General features: G+C 46.0%; 2 protein-coding genes across 3 annotated transcripts in view; both read left to right on the top strand.

The window, feature by feature from the left end:
• Window positions 1-4974: 4974 nt before the first annotated feature.
• Window positions 4975-10619, top strand: myclb (MYCL proto-oncogene, bHLH transcription factor b). Its single transcript, XM_073463611.1, has 3 exons — window positions 4975-5241; window positions 5991-6683; window positions 8344-10619. The coding sequence occupies exons 2-3, from the start codon at window positions 6035-6037 to the stop codon at window positions 9144-9146; spliced, it is 1452 nt and encodes a 483-aa protein (XP_073319712.1). The 5' UTR covers window positions 4975-5241; window positions 5991-6034; the 3' UTR covers window positions 9147-10619.
• Window positions 10620-12271: 1652 nt separating this feature from the next.
• trit1 (tRNA isopentenyltransferase 1) overlaps window positions 12272-12644 on the top strand; it is a 42231-nt gene continuing 41858 nt past the window's right edge. For both annotated transcript variants that reach the window (XM_073463169.1, XM_073463170.1), the window contains exon 1: window positions 12272-12489. In XM_073463169.1, the coding sequence (XP_073319270.1) occupies window positions 12331-12489 (159 nt within the window). In that variant the 5' untranslated portion in view covers window positions 12272-12330. The remainder of the gene's footprint in view (window positions 12490-12644) is intronic.

Genomic DNA, 12644 nt, shown 5'->3' on the forward strand with positions numbered 1-12644 from the left:
AACTGTGCTCTGTGGATCATCCACAGTAACAAGGATGCTGTTATTGGAAAGAAATTGTGGTTTTGAATTCTTTAAATGAAAGGTTATGCTGAGAGCAGTGCAAAACAAATTTCAAAATTCTAATGGAGTTCAGATTTACTTGAGTGGAGGCAGAAATGTCAGAAACAATTTGGATGAAACTAACGGAAATCCCATTTCTAGACACCAAGTGAGAGAATTGCATTTTTGTATTTTGGCTGAACTGACCCTGTCAAAAACAGAAGCCTCAGGATGAGGTGGAGGGTTAGACAGAGAAAGAGTAATCATGTGTATATGTATGTGTGTGGGCAGCTTGGTGTGGTATAGCTTGATGTAATGAGCATCTGGAATGAAAGGCAATCCTCTCCCTTTTCATGTGTGTGAGTGTGTGTGTGTGTGGTTAGTATGTCGGTAGGAGGTCAACACCATCCAGTGGGTAGCAGCTGTCATTTTTCTTTCCCAGCCTCCCAGATTACATGAAGTGAACCTGTGGCCGCCCAGACGCCACAGACGCGCTGATGGGTGTGTCCCAGACTAGGTGTTCATTGATCAGTCTGGAAGGTCAGAGTCGGGTGGAGCGGGGGTTGTTCAAGGAATGACATGAAGGGTGACCCAGGAAGAGGCGGGGTCGACCTTTGTCATCTCTCCACCTGTCTCTCCATCACTCCTTTGTCCAGCTCCAGCCCGTCTTTGGTCCTGACTTCCTGCCTCAGTTCAACAAATCATCTCTTTGCACACACACTGAGTTATTACCAGTTATGTAGATATTAACATCGTGTCGGATAAATCTGATCAGCTGGCGTATGCATATTTAAAACACACACACACGCTTATTCAAGTAAAACTGCATTTCTTTCTTCTTTTCCTTCTATGTCTGCTGCACAGTCTGTCTCTCTCTTGGCGCAATGAGCGTGATCACTTTTATCATCTGCAGTATTCCTTATGATAAAGTCAAATCCTGCACTTTGCTGCTGCTGCGACAGCCCCATGGGGATCATTTACAGCCTCATTTCAGCTAATCTAATATAATGACTAGAAGCAACCACATTAGAGTACAATGAAACACAATTCTGTGCACATTATAACAAAAGCTGCAGGGCCATTATGAAAGGAAAACAGCAACTGTTGTGTGTGAGTGTTGTAATCAGACAGAATACTTTGGATTTACAAACTGAGCTGTCCCACCTTTAATACCCTGAAGATGTTTGGGTGTGTATGTGATAGACAATGGAAAAAGTTGAGAGCAGAGACAGAGGGACCAGGACACTGAGGTCATAGATGGTGAAGTAATGTTTTGACATAGCTTTTAAAGTAATAGTTTGAAATAGTAATACACTTATAATCTTGTTTGTATAAAATACAATCCAGCAAGCAAAAGTGGTGCCGGAGGAGGAGTGTAACCCAAGAAGAGCAGCGGTGTGTTTACTAGGGAAACTACACACAATCTCCTGTTCAAGCACCACCACTAAGCACAGGAGGAGCAGCCGGAAATGCAATGTAACCAAGTGGTCGTTGCAGTCTGCGTTGTTGCGACGTGCAGTTACGTTTTTCGGGAGGTGTATTCCTGGTTACGGTGTAGGCTACGTCGTAGGTCCAACATAGATACAAGCAAAAATCAAGCTTTAGTTGGTCTAAATGTAACCATAGACATAGTTTGATATCAATCTCATGTCCGTATGGACATAGCTTATCTTATTTTAGCATAGCAGTAAAAGGGGGAAATAGTCATGGCCCAAACTAATACTGAGCAGTGACTTCTTGGAGGTGCTGCTGGTTGCCTGGCAACTACAAGGTTAAAACACATGAAATAGTCCTGCAAATAACTTTGTTTTTTTAACTGAGCTTGTTGTTTTTTTAGTCTTCAGTTAAACAAATGCGATATTACTAGTTCTGGTAGCCATCTTTATATATATTTTTTATTTTTACACTCAGACGGAGCTGGGGTAGCCATTTTCAGTATTTATGCTAAGATAAGCTAACTGGCTGCTGGCTGTAGTTTCTTATTTACCATACAGACACAAGAGTAGTATCAATCTTCTCACCTAACTCTCAGCAAGAAAATGTCGTACTATACAACGGTCTTCCAGGCTTGCATTATTTATGTTTGTTGTTAATTTGTTGTACACCAGCAGTATAACGTTAAATATTTATATGCATAGTGTAGATCAACAATATCAGCTTCTCTGTTCTGGGGGCAGATACAACTTAATTGGTACCTCATGAGTGATAATGTTTCACTTATCCTGGGAGACTGTCTCTCTCATGTTTGTATTTTATGTATGAGCATTTTTTAGAGAAAAAGAAATGAGGGGAAAAGATCAGAGGTTCAGCTCTGATCACAAGTCACCCCTCCTATTTTCATGCAAACAAGACTCACTAATCCATCAGGGAATTGCTGTAAATTAGCTATTTCCCTCTGAGCCCCACCACAACCCATCCATGCGGGAATCTGCAATTACATTTACATGACATGTTGCCTTTAAACAGGAAAGTGTATAGTTTTGTACATGTGAATGATTCAAAGAACAGGAGGAAGGTGGTTCAACTCGCTTAATCTACTTATTTTATATCTAAAAAGACTTATTCTTTTCTTTTCATTTCAAGGAGCTGGTCCTTGCATCCATTCACTTTTGATGATTAATTCAAAGCGGGGAGGCAGATTAGGCATCTCAAAGTATGTAAGGCAGAAGACGGAGATAAAAGCGGCAAGAGAAAAAGGGATCAGGATCGGGACGCGCTGAGAGAGAGAAAGTGATACAGATGGTGAAACTGAAAGATTGCCGCTTCTGTTTCTCCAGTCTGTTAGTTCTGTCTTTGTAGGCTCTCTCCTGGGAAACGGAGGATATAACCCTCCAAAGTCTCCCCGTTTCATGTAGGGTCAAGATCTTTTTGATCAGGGGTGACTGAGGATAAAAGCGCAAGAGGGGGGCAGGGGGACGGGTGGGGGGAGAAAAGTAGGCAAGAGTAAAACTGAGGAGAGGAGAACAGAGGATGAGTGACAGAAGATGGGGTTTTGAGGGAAAGAGGTGGGGGTGGGTGGGGGTGTCTGAGTTTGATGGGAAGATGAGGTGGACAGACAAGGATTTCACGCTGTCTGCTTCACCGCCGAGCTGGAGGGGGAACTTCACAGGAGCGGTTATAGGAAGGATGTTTCTCGATCGTCATCCTCGGGAGCGGCTGTGGCAGAGTTCATTGTGGCATAGTTTCATGGCTGGAGGGAGGCAACGTGGAGATGGCTTCATATGGCACGAGAAGTGTTTCAGCAGTGTTGGAGTGTGTGTGTATGTGCAGCTGTCGAGGAGGCCCACACATGACATGGCAGACACAGAGCGTTGCTACCACAGAGGGGGGGCTCTACATCATAAGCTTGATATTGATTACAGAGACTATGAGATGCATGGACGACATCAGATACTGCAGCCATATGTCCACATGAAATCACTGTGACCGCCACACACATGCACGGACACACACACACACACACACACACACACACCAATAATTGCTTGTAGAGGTTACCCTTTTTAAAGATTATTTTCAGGCTTTTTCAGGAAATGGCTGCACATACTGGAACTGAACTACCAGGTGAACTACCAGTCAGGGTGTACCAGTATCACCATCACCACTTTCATCAGGATACAATTTTATATTGATTCTTTGTGATACCAGCAAATATCGCATCCTTGTCCAAAGCTGTTCATGATATGATTTTGATTTGATGCTTCATCTGCCCCTTTAACACAGTCAGTTGCAGAGGACACTGCCAGCCCTTTTTTCTGTTTAAGGTCATAAAAGAAAAACCAACAGATAATCTCCAGACAATCTTGCCATGGGATTACACCTGCTGCTACAGAACTGGAAATATTTCTGACTGCATCTTGCACGCTTGTGATGAAGAAAAAAATCCGTCCACAGACAGACAGACGGACAGACACCTGGCAAAGTACTCAAAACTGCTTCTGTGCTCGTTCCCGTTACAATAGGGGTCTCCAGGACCACATTGTGCCATGATGACCAACACACATACAGACTCACAAAGTGAAAACAGATTACAATTATAACCAGCCGTTGTTGCAGCTGGAGCCCAGTACAATTAGCTGCTGTTAGTGGCTACTTTAGCAACAAGTAAAGCCATCTGTTCATCAGGAAACTCACCGAGGGTTCAGGCAGAGCTGAAAACATTGTCCCATTAAAATATGATCCTGTTTCACCAAAATCAGTAATCAAAATTATAGAGTTGTGTTTTTGTACAGTCATGAGTGAAATACTCTGTTACAGCGGTGGCTTTCTGACATGAAATTGTAGCTGATCGATGGTGGATGGCATTTTATTATGAGTTGAAATTGGTTGGTACAAGCTTACGTGGCATTTTGTTTTACAGGAAGAAGACACGACTGGATTTTGTGATAAAAATACAAAGGAAGTGATTGTTTTGTAATTTTCTTGACATATATTATCAAATGGATACACAACATGACCGTGTGTGATCTTAAATGGTTGGATTGTTGATCACTGAATCGATAAATCAATCGATTGCTTGTCTCTCTCACACATACATGTTGATTTTTGTCACTTTTGGGGACTTACTTATTTAAATTTATTTCCTGGAGACTTACCCCAACCCTAACCCTAACCACTGACCCACTAATCATTTTTTTCCCTAATTGGGGACCCAGTTTTTGTCCCCTAACTGCTCTCTAGTCTGAAACATTTCATCGAAAGAAACGCACACACTTTGTCTTTAAGTCTGCATGGTTGTTGCAAAAGCAGAACCGTGCCATCTTATGAAATCGCTGTCATATAACCCTCATAGCTCTCATAACTGTCCCCTCTGCGGCGCATCAGTATGTGTGTAAATGTGTGTTTTGGGTGTACTGCGCCTTTAAACGGCAGGCGTGGTTCTCCTACTACGACCCGCCTTTTATGCATAATAGCCAACTCTCCTTCCCCCGGATCATATAGTGCAGTAGTCGGCAAAGAAAAGTGACCACAGCGAAAGCCTATCCAGCCCTGTGAGCGGCGGGACTGCGACCAACCGGACTCATTTACCCCCGCGACTGTTTACAACCTGAGAGAGACACACCGAGCCGAACCAGAGAGGGACACATCCGAACTGAGCCAACGCGAGGAGTCACCGTGCGCCTTTTCTTTTTTTGGACACTTAAAAAATTGCGCACGGCGGATCTATGAAGACGCAGGAGGGTTTTTCACTCTCAACACCAGGTAACAACTCTCTTTGGTCACGCATGGTGACCGTAACGCACACGGCAGCAGGGGCACAGGTTACATGAAGTTGTGTTTTCGCAGCTTTCCAGCGCGTCTGCTGCTCAATTAACTGATGGACGCGGTTTTTTTTCCTCCTCTCCCAGTCGCAGCTGAATTGTTTGAGCTTGATAAGGAGTTGAACCGAGGAGGAGTCACATAAAGTGCTTTACATACGACTCCCCGGTCTGACCAGGCTCGTTGGCAGGCAGGACGGCTACCTGTCTATCCAATTAATCTATTTCAATCTAATTTAATTTTCTGCCGAGCAGTCAGCGGAAAATAGAAACCCTCCCTCCTCTCCTCCTCTCTGTCACTGTATACTACTAAAACAGTGTTATGTAATGAAACACTGTTGCGAAACTTGAACTTCTCAGCTGCAACACGCAGTAGTTTAACTTTAACTTTCACACACTTTGCATTTAAACTCATGGTTTGCGTCTCTGTGCTGCTCATTAACCCTTTAATGACTGTTTTCGTCTTAATTGGCACATCATGTCCTGATACAGGCACTTATTTATCCCGATCTTTGTCTTCCTCTGAGCAGTATGGGACAGTATTTTGCTTTAACAAACAATATAATTAAACCAGTATGATGCATCCCAGATAGCTGCATTATGCAGCACCATGTCTCCGGACAGGGCTGTGATTATTTTGATGAGAATGAGGCTCAGTTCTCATCCAACTGTTGGCTGTGTATCTCTCCGCAGACAGAGGGAACAGGGAGTGATTCACCCCCGTGCCTGCAGCCCCCATGCCGGGCATTAGCTCCACCGCGCCTCGTTATGAAAACTGGGACATGGACCACCTCGACCACTACCAACATTATTTCTACGACGACCACCACGACCCGGACGAGGATTTCTTCAAGTCCACTGCGCCCAGCGAGGACATATGGAAGAAATTCGAGCTGGTACCGACCCCGCCCATGTCGCCTATCCGGGCGGTGGAAGGGTCGGGCAGGGTCGGGCTGCTGTACCCGTCCCTGGGGGACAAGCTGGAGTGGGTGTCTCAGTTCTTAGGGCAGGAGGACGAACAGCAGCAGCAGCAACAGCAGCAGGACCTGCCGTGCAAGCTCACCACGGCTAATGAGTCCTTCGGGAACCTGAGCTCCATCATCATCCAGGACTGCATGTGGAGCGGCTTCTCGGCCGGACAGCAGCTGGAGAGAGTTGTAGGGGAGCGCTGCGCCTCCTGTCCCGGGACGGGGGCCGCTGCCAAAGTCGCAGCCGGCTCTGCCGTCCCGTCCCCGGGGAGAGCGCTGAGTGCTCCCGCCGACGCGTCGGCTCTCAGCGGGCTGGCGGCGGACTGTGTGGACCCGGCTGCGGTGCTCACTTTCCCGTTAACCGGTGGATGCAAGAAGCAAGTGTCGTCTGGTTCGGAGTCTCACACCGACTCATCAGGTCAGTAACATATTTGTATGCAACATATTTGACAGACATGTTGCTGTAGTAGCTCCTCTTTGACTCCTAGTGTGACTGTGGTGAAGTGAGCCTCTGTGTATCATTAATGTGTAGTTACCTCTTGGTGGTTTTCTCAAGTAATATTCCTTTAATTATATAAAAACGATCTCTCTATTCCCGTGACCATACACATCTTATACAAATACTTTCTCACAGATGTTTGACCTGAGCATTATTTGACCTTAAAAGTCACATTCCCTTATCTCATGTAGTTTATATTTTGCTTTAATGAGCCATTATCTGTCAGTGGCACATGATTACTGCATTGCGTTACCTTGGTGCATGCAACACATGCTTGAAGCCCAGAGAGCGACACGCCCATTGAAACATCTGCTGCTTGGCAGGGCTCCAGCAGACCAGCTGCTCCCTCTCCCTGTTCCTCCAGTCTGACTTATGATAACAATATCCTTGCTGCTCTCCCTGCCTCACATTTGACACAAATTCAATGAGAGCACTCACTACTATTATTATTTTTTTTTTTTTTTATTGGAACTTTATATAACAAGGAGGGAGGGAAAATCAAAACCAAATAAATAAATAAAAATCCCTCCTGGCTTGATTCCAGACCCACTCTTTCCATTTTCCCCCCCATATGATCGAGGCTGGTATGTAGGGCGGCCATGTGATGCCGAGCTTGGACCATGCATAATGGTGTGTGGAATGTCACAAAGGGAACTTGTTGCTGCATTCCTCCACTCAACAGGCCGCAGCGCCAATTGTGTCAGTGGGTGGATTTGGTCCGAGCCAGCCCGGGCTGTGAATAGAGCGGGATTAGCCATTTAGGAGGTCAGCTAGGCCCACAGAATTCTTTGAGTTGCGAGGTGCCGTTTCACACCATTTCAGGGGATAATTTGCGCTCAAAAGAGAGGAGGAGAATGAGCAATTATAGGACATAAACGTATGCTTAAGATCCAATAAAGAGCCATTATAGGGCTATTTGAGGGAATTCTTGTAATAAGAGATGTCATCTTTTGTCTTATAAATGCTGTTGGTGCCCCCTTCCTCCAAAGCTCTTTGTTCATCTCCTCTTTATGTAGAGATCAGTGCTTTCTGAGCAGTCAAATACACAGAGGTGCAATTACTTCAAAAGTGTGTTTCAATTTACAAGAGCAGTGAAAATCTCCCAGGAGTGTCAGTCAGTTGGCAGGAATCAAGTCGATAAGACCTCTCCTCATGTTTAATACCCCACTTCCACTCCAGTAAATAAGGCGGCAAATGGTTTTAAACGTGCGCAGCGTTGGATATCACTCTGCTCATTTTAGCACGTCGAGGGGTTGCTGATTTACTTCTTCACCTAACCTGTCTCTGCCTCTCATCCTCACCGGGAACTCATGAGGGAAGAGAGCCAGTTTCCACTCAGGGAGCTGACCTAATGCAGTGAATCATCACTGAGAGAGAGAGAGTGTGTGTGTGAGTGTGAGATCATGTAGATTTTCTTTTTTCTTTTTTTTTTAACAGGAGCGTTTAATTGGTTTATGAGGCAGTTGAGTGTGGCCGGTGAGGTGGCTCCTGGTGTGACTCATCCTTCCATCTTTAGCTGCTGCCTGTATCATCACCAGGTTTATTGTATCTCACCGAGCTTCCCTCTTTCCCTTTTCAGATGATGATGACGACAAAGATGACGACGAAGAGGAGATCGACGTGGTAACGGTGGAGCACAAGCAGCAACGCAAACCTCGGCGACTGGTCAACACCCGCAAGCCGGTGACCATAACGGTGCGGGCCGACCCCCTCGACCCCGGCATGAAGCGGTTCCACATCTCCATCCACCAACAGCAGCACAACTACGCTGCGCCCTCCCCGGACACACTCCCCACGCCTGTTGAGCCGCCTCGCAAGAGGGTCCGGCAGGAGGCCTTCACCCAGGCCGCCCAGCTGCACCAGAACTCTCATCACTACCAGCCTCGGCCCGGCCACGCCCCTCAGAACTTAGACAGCAGGAGGTCTCACTCGACCGTGGCTGGAGTCAGGTCAGAGTCCCCCAACCTCAGCGCTTCCTCTCCTACCTCCTCCGCGTCACCTTCGTCTCCTCCCTCCTCCTCCTCTTCCTCCTCCTCCTCCTCGAGCTCCCATCCCCAATGCTCTCCCTCGAAGGCCCCCTTCCATTCCCACCTCTCCAGCCCCCAATCCTCCGACTGCGAGGACACAGACAAACGCAAGGCGCACAACTTCCTCGAGCGCAAGCGGAGGAACGACCTGCGCTCGCGCTTCCTGTCGCTGCGGGACGAGATCCCGGGCTTGGCGGACTGCCCCAAGACGCCGAAGGTGGCGATCCTGACACGAGCCACGGAGTACCTGCAGCAGCTGCACGCCAGCGAGAGGCAGAAGGCTCAGGAGAGGAAGCAGCTGAAAGCCCGGCAGTTGCAGTTGCTGCAGAGGCTGGCACACCTCAAACGATCCTGAGCGGCGGGGTCGGCGGTCACCACACACTCACAGAACTGAACAGGGACTAAATGAAGGAGAAAAGACACTAATGTTCACTTTGGATTGGTCACGTTGGAATAGTGCGGGTGGATTTTTCTTTTTGTTTATTACTTTTGTGGTTTGCACATTAGCTTCTGAGTGATTGACAAGGCCGTTAGCTGGTCAGGACAGCGAGCTAGGGACTGATCATACGGGGCATCTTACGGGCAGATTAACATGTCCATGGTTACTCAATATAGGTTTGTCAAACTGTTATAATTCCCCTTGCTAAACACTGTTGCTTGCTACTAAGAAGCTTGTTGTGAATGCAGCAGCTTCTTGTTGAAAACCTGCTACAACTGGGCTGTTTAACTGCTGCATGGTCCGGTCAGACGTCTCCTTGATGGCGATTGGGCTCGGTGTGCTCGCACAGTAGTGATGTCTCCACTTTCTATCAGGCTAAAGAGCCCCCTGAGGTTTCTCTGTAGAGTCTCCTTCAAATTTCAGCTTCTCTACAGTCCACTGCTCCTTAGTGCTTGGCTTACAACTTGTGCATTTGTTATCAAGTTGTGCCTTTTTTTTCTGCTGTGTCCTTTCCCATTTTCATTTTTCTCCCATTCTCCGTAGCATCTTACCTCTTCCCTCCTTGTTCTTTTCTTCACTATTTTTCCTCGTCAGCAGTTGACGTTTCTAGCTGATAATGGGAATGCAATGGGGCTGTAGGGGGACTGCACTGAGCCATGCAACACTGGAAGGCTACAATGGGTTCTGCACCTCCTGGACTAGCTCAGGTTAAGTCCTAACTTCTGTGCCTGCAGGTTTCCATTCATAATTTCACCCTTTCCGTCTTGCATCACAGATGTTTCCACAGCAGCACCATGCCCACAGTGACAGCCTGTTTTGTAGCATTGTTTGGAGACGATGAGAAAAAAAAAAATGTTGCCATGCAGGCATTGTTTGAAACTCAATCAAAATCTGCAAAAAACACTATGAGAGAGCTCAATTATTGTTGTGCCATGGAGACGAGCCAAAAGGTGAATGGTGGCTTCAAATGATCAACCAAAAGAAGAATGGCTTATATTTAATCTGTATGTTCAAGCAACGTGAAAAATGCCAACTTTTGCTTGGAGATGAAGCCCACAGAGTTCCAACTGTACATTTCTTTCATCTTGCTGTCTGATAATATTTGTAAATGGATTTTTTTTTTTTTTTGCATTTGATGTAATGCCTATAGAAGCCTTTCAATGTATGTAGACTATCCTGTTGGATGTTATGTATATAGTACCCTTACTGTACAGTCCCTTCCAAACCAAAACCAGAGCTGTCTACTATACTCATCCTAGACTTCATCGGGCCCCCGAGTCCTAAACCGGTGGCCGAGCTTGCTGGCTTTTCAAAGATAACTCAAAGCTTCTATTTTTGTTAATAAAATGATTATAAAAGAGTCAAAATAAAACACTTACTGAACATTGATCACACTAGCCACTTTGTCACCACTTTCTTTTTTTTTTTTTGCAATGCCTACTTGTTTTCTTTACCGCTCATTACTTTTTCTGTCTCTGGGGTTTTTCTTTATTTGTACAAGTCAAGAGTTGACAAAAAGTTTTATACTATATTTTCCTACCGAGTTGTGTTTCAGTGTGAGCTAATGACTGTTTTTGTTATTGCAGCTGGCAGGGCCTTATTGGTGGTTATGTGCTGAAAATTGGCAGGTACGCTTTGCTTTCTCTCCGCCGAGTGGAAAGCACCTGAACGCTCCTCTGTTCAATCCAATCACTGGAGCTGTAGCACTCTCTTAAATCTGGTGGTGAAGAGGAGGAGGAGGAGGGGGTGGACTTAAGAGGATCTACTGATTAAACTTCTGGCTGTGTGTAGCCTTTAGTGACCTTAATGTTACTGCTTTCTCTCTGCTTTTTTTTTTTTTTTTTTGCAAGTCTCGTGCTCCCTCCTGTCCCATATAAGCCATGCAACGGAGAACACTGTAGCCCTGGATCTAGTACTGTAAATGACTCGGATCATGACGAGTAGCATGCCCTGCTCTTACCAGCTCTCAGGAAACTCCCCAAGCAGTGTGTTGCTCTTTTGATAGGGCCAAAGTGCTTGAGGAAAACACCCCCTGCTGTAGTATGCTGTATATATAACGTCACAACAGATGCACACAGACAGAAAGAGAATATTTAATCTGAGGAGCAATCTAGAAAATGTTTCCCTTTTCCCCTCTTCCTCCTTCTAAATTAGCTGTAATATCATATCTGCTAATTTCAGCACAAACCACCATTACAGCCCTGATTTTATTTTATTTTTCTCAACAGGGTGCACCCACAGCACTGGTTTGCCCCAATTTTAAAAAATTTGTTTGACTTGTCTCTGCTGTTGGCACAGTCATGGTAGCAGTGGACGTTGCTTACTTACTTTTGGAGTTCAACTATGGTGATTTTGGAGCCTTGTCTCAGCACTTTGTTTTTTTCTGTACCTCATAAGCCTCTATGTATGAAGAGTAAGTCAGAAAAATAATAAATTCATGGTTTGACATCATAAACGACCTGTTTGCCTTGTCTGTTTGTCTCCTTTGCACACACATGAGAAGAATCATGATCGTTTAGCCTTGAATCCGGTGCATCCTGTCGTGGATCAGAGCACTATTGTTCTCCACACATTTGTTTTCTATTAAAACCACCTGTATGAGTGCGCACACATTGCCCCCTCCCCCCATCCACCATTTGTTCTGAGCTGTCTCCAAGGTAACCCATCCGGGCATCTTTTGCCATAGCAACACGCATCTTTGCTCACTGCTGCAGACAGTTTCCATAGAAACCATACTAACCATCCTTCCTGTAAAGGCAGTTTATAAACATTGTAAATGACATCAACCAGCTGAAGAAGAGATACATCTGTTCATACGCCTTATTAACTGGTGAGTGTTTTATCTGAACTGGTCTGAAACCAGTTAAATGACACTGCAGGGACCAATCAGAGTGTTTAATCTATACCAGTAAGGCTAAAATGATCAAATAATTACATTTATTCAGTCTACCAAGATTAAAGACCCTCCACGTGATCCCCTATCAATCAATGTTGCCAGAGTAACGGTAGCCTGTTGCCTGGTAACCAGAGCCCACCTCTCATCTGTACGCCCACTGCGCATGCGCGCCGCCGTCAGCTGGGGCGCCGAGGAAGCGGCATCATGGCGGCGTCCGCTCGCAGCGTGCAGGGTGCCTTGAGGAGAGCGATGGTCCCGTCGTTGGTGGTGATTTTGGGAGCTACCGGCACCGGCAAGTCCAAGCTGGCGATCGAGCTCGGAAGACGGCTTCGGGGAGAAATCATCAGCGCCGACTCCATGCAGGTAGGACGGCTGTTAAGACGAGGAAATGCTCAGGGAGTCCTTGACATGGCAGCCACAATGCTCGAGTAAAGCAGAATAAAAACATCTGCTGCTCAGCTAAATAAACGCAGATACAAATGTAAGCTAGCAGACTGCCAGTTACTGTAACTCTGAAC

Source organism: Pagrus major, chromosome 3 (genome assembly GCF_040436345.1).
Source record: "Pagrus major chromosome 3, Pma_NU_1.0".
Classification (NCBI taxonomy): Eukaryota; Metazoa; Chordata; class Actinopteri; order Spariformes; family Sparidae; genus Pagrus; species Pagrus major.